General features: G+C 51.1%; 1 protein-coding gene across 1 annotated transcript; it reads right to left on the bottom strand.

Annotated features, from left to right (window-relative positions):
* Positions 1–241: 241 nt before the first annotated feature.
* GLRG_11643 (uncharacterized protein) lies at positions 242–704 on the bottom strand (the record flags this gene model as incomplete). The annotated part of the gene is made up of 2 exons (XM_008102327.1): positions 242–607; positions 693–704. 2 exons carry the CDS (start codon positions 702–704, stop codon positions 242–244), a joined length of 378 nt encoding a protein of 125 aa, XP_008100518.1.
* Positions 705–1,179: the final 475 nt, after the last annotated feature.

Below are 1,179 nucleotides of genomic sequence, written 5' to 3'. Positions count from 1 at the left end.
GTGAGAGACAGCGACTGAGCTCATCCCTATCAATGTTTGGGGCCGCATTCTGTTAGCCAAAATCCTACGTCAAGATACTCCATGTGAGTGCAATGTTGTAGGTGTCCCAGCCACATTGGAAGGGCGATTTGTGGAGCGGCCCGCTGCAACCAAAGCGCCTCGTAGAAAGGTGTTGGCACCAGCATGATGCAACTACGCAACCCAATTGGCCTGACTTCATGATTGCCGTTGGATCCACCCTCTAGCCCCCGCGCTTATGCGCGCTCTGTCTTGGTTTATTTCGTTCTGTAAAGTAGACCCTCGCTTCTGACAATCCTTCCGCCGTGCAGTTGAGCTTCCACAACACCTGGGCATCGGAGTGGCGCTCCAGGGTCACTTGGAGCGCTTTTGCAAGATGAATAGCGTTTTGCACACTCAGCTTGATATGACTGCCAAGATTCACTAATACCGTGCGTCTTTGAAGCAGCCAAGAATCCAGTTGAGGGTCTTGCTCCTGAAGCTGGGGGTAAGGGATCGTCAAGGGACCACAGCAAGTCAGGTTATCCGGTATATGTTCGTAGTGGAAATCTGTTGCAGGCTGGCCCGGTAGTACTTGCAGAGGCACGCACTGGACTTAGCAACTTGAACAGACACCGCAGTGCAGCTCAGTACGTCGGGTTTCGGAGTCGGAAACTTTACAAAAGGACACTTACTGTAATGCTCATCTTTTCGGTATGTCTCGAACATTGGGAACTGCCCCTCTAGATGTAGACTCCGGCGGGTCAATAACAAGGCGGAGAGCGTCGAGGAAAAGTAGAGCGCAAGCAGAAGCCTGATTGTCAAGTATATATTCGCCGGTATGAGGGAAAGTGGTATGGGGAACGGAAACCCCGAGCCAATACTAAGGGGAACAAGTATTGTTAGCGGAGTTATGAGCATTGACAGACGGTGTAATGGTGGTCTTACACAGGATACTTCCACATTATGGCACCATGGGGCTGTATTCCTGCGATAACGCCCCAAAGTCCCGATGGGGTTATGACAAAATAGGGCGTGGATCCATTTCTGCATACGTCCAGCCCTGCCCAGAATTGTGCGTCAACAACAATCAGGGCGGGACAAGTCTCTAGAATGCAGTTGCGGCAGGCCTCAATTACCAGTCTATACTGGTCATTGTTGTAGGTGGCAACAATCTTTGGG

This window comes from Colletotrichum graminicola (genome assembly GCF_000149035.1).
Source record: "Colletotrichum graminicola M1.001 genomic scaffold supercont1.99, whole genome shotgun sequence".
Classification (NCBI taxonomy): domain Eukaryota; kingdom Fungi; phylum Ascomycota; class Sordariomycetes; order Glomerellales; family Glomerellaceae; genus Colletotrichum; species Colletotrichum graminicola.
The sequence above is the reverse complement of the archived record's forward strand: the minus strand, read 5'-3'. Positions and strand labels throughout refer to the sequence as shown.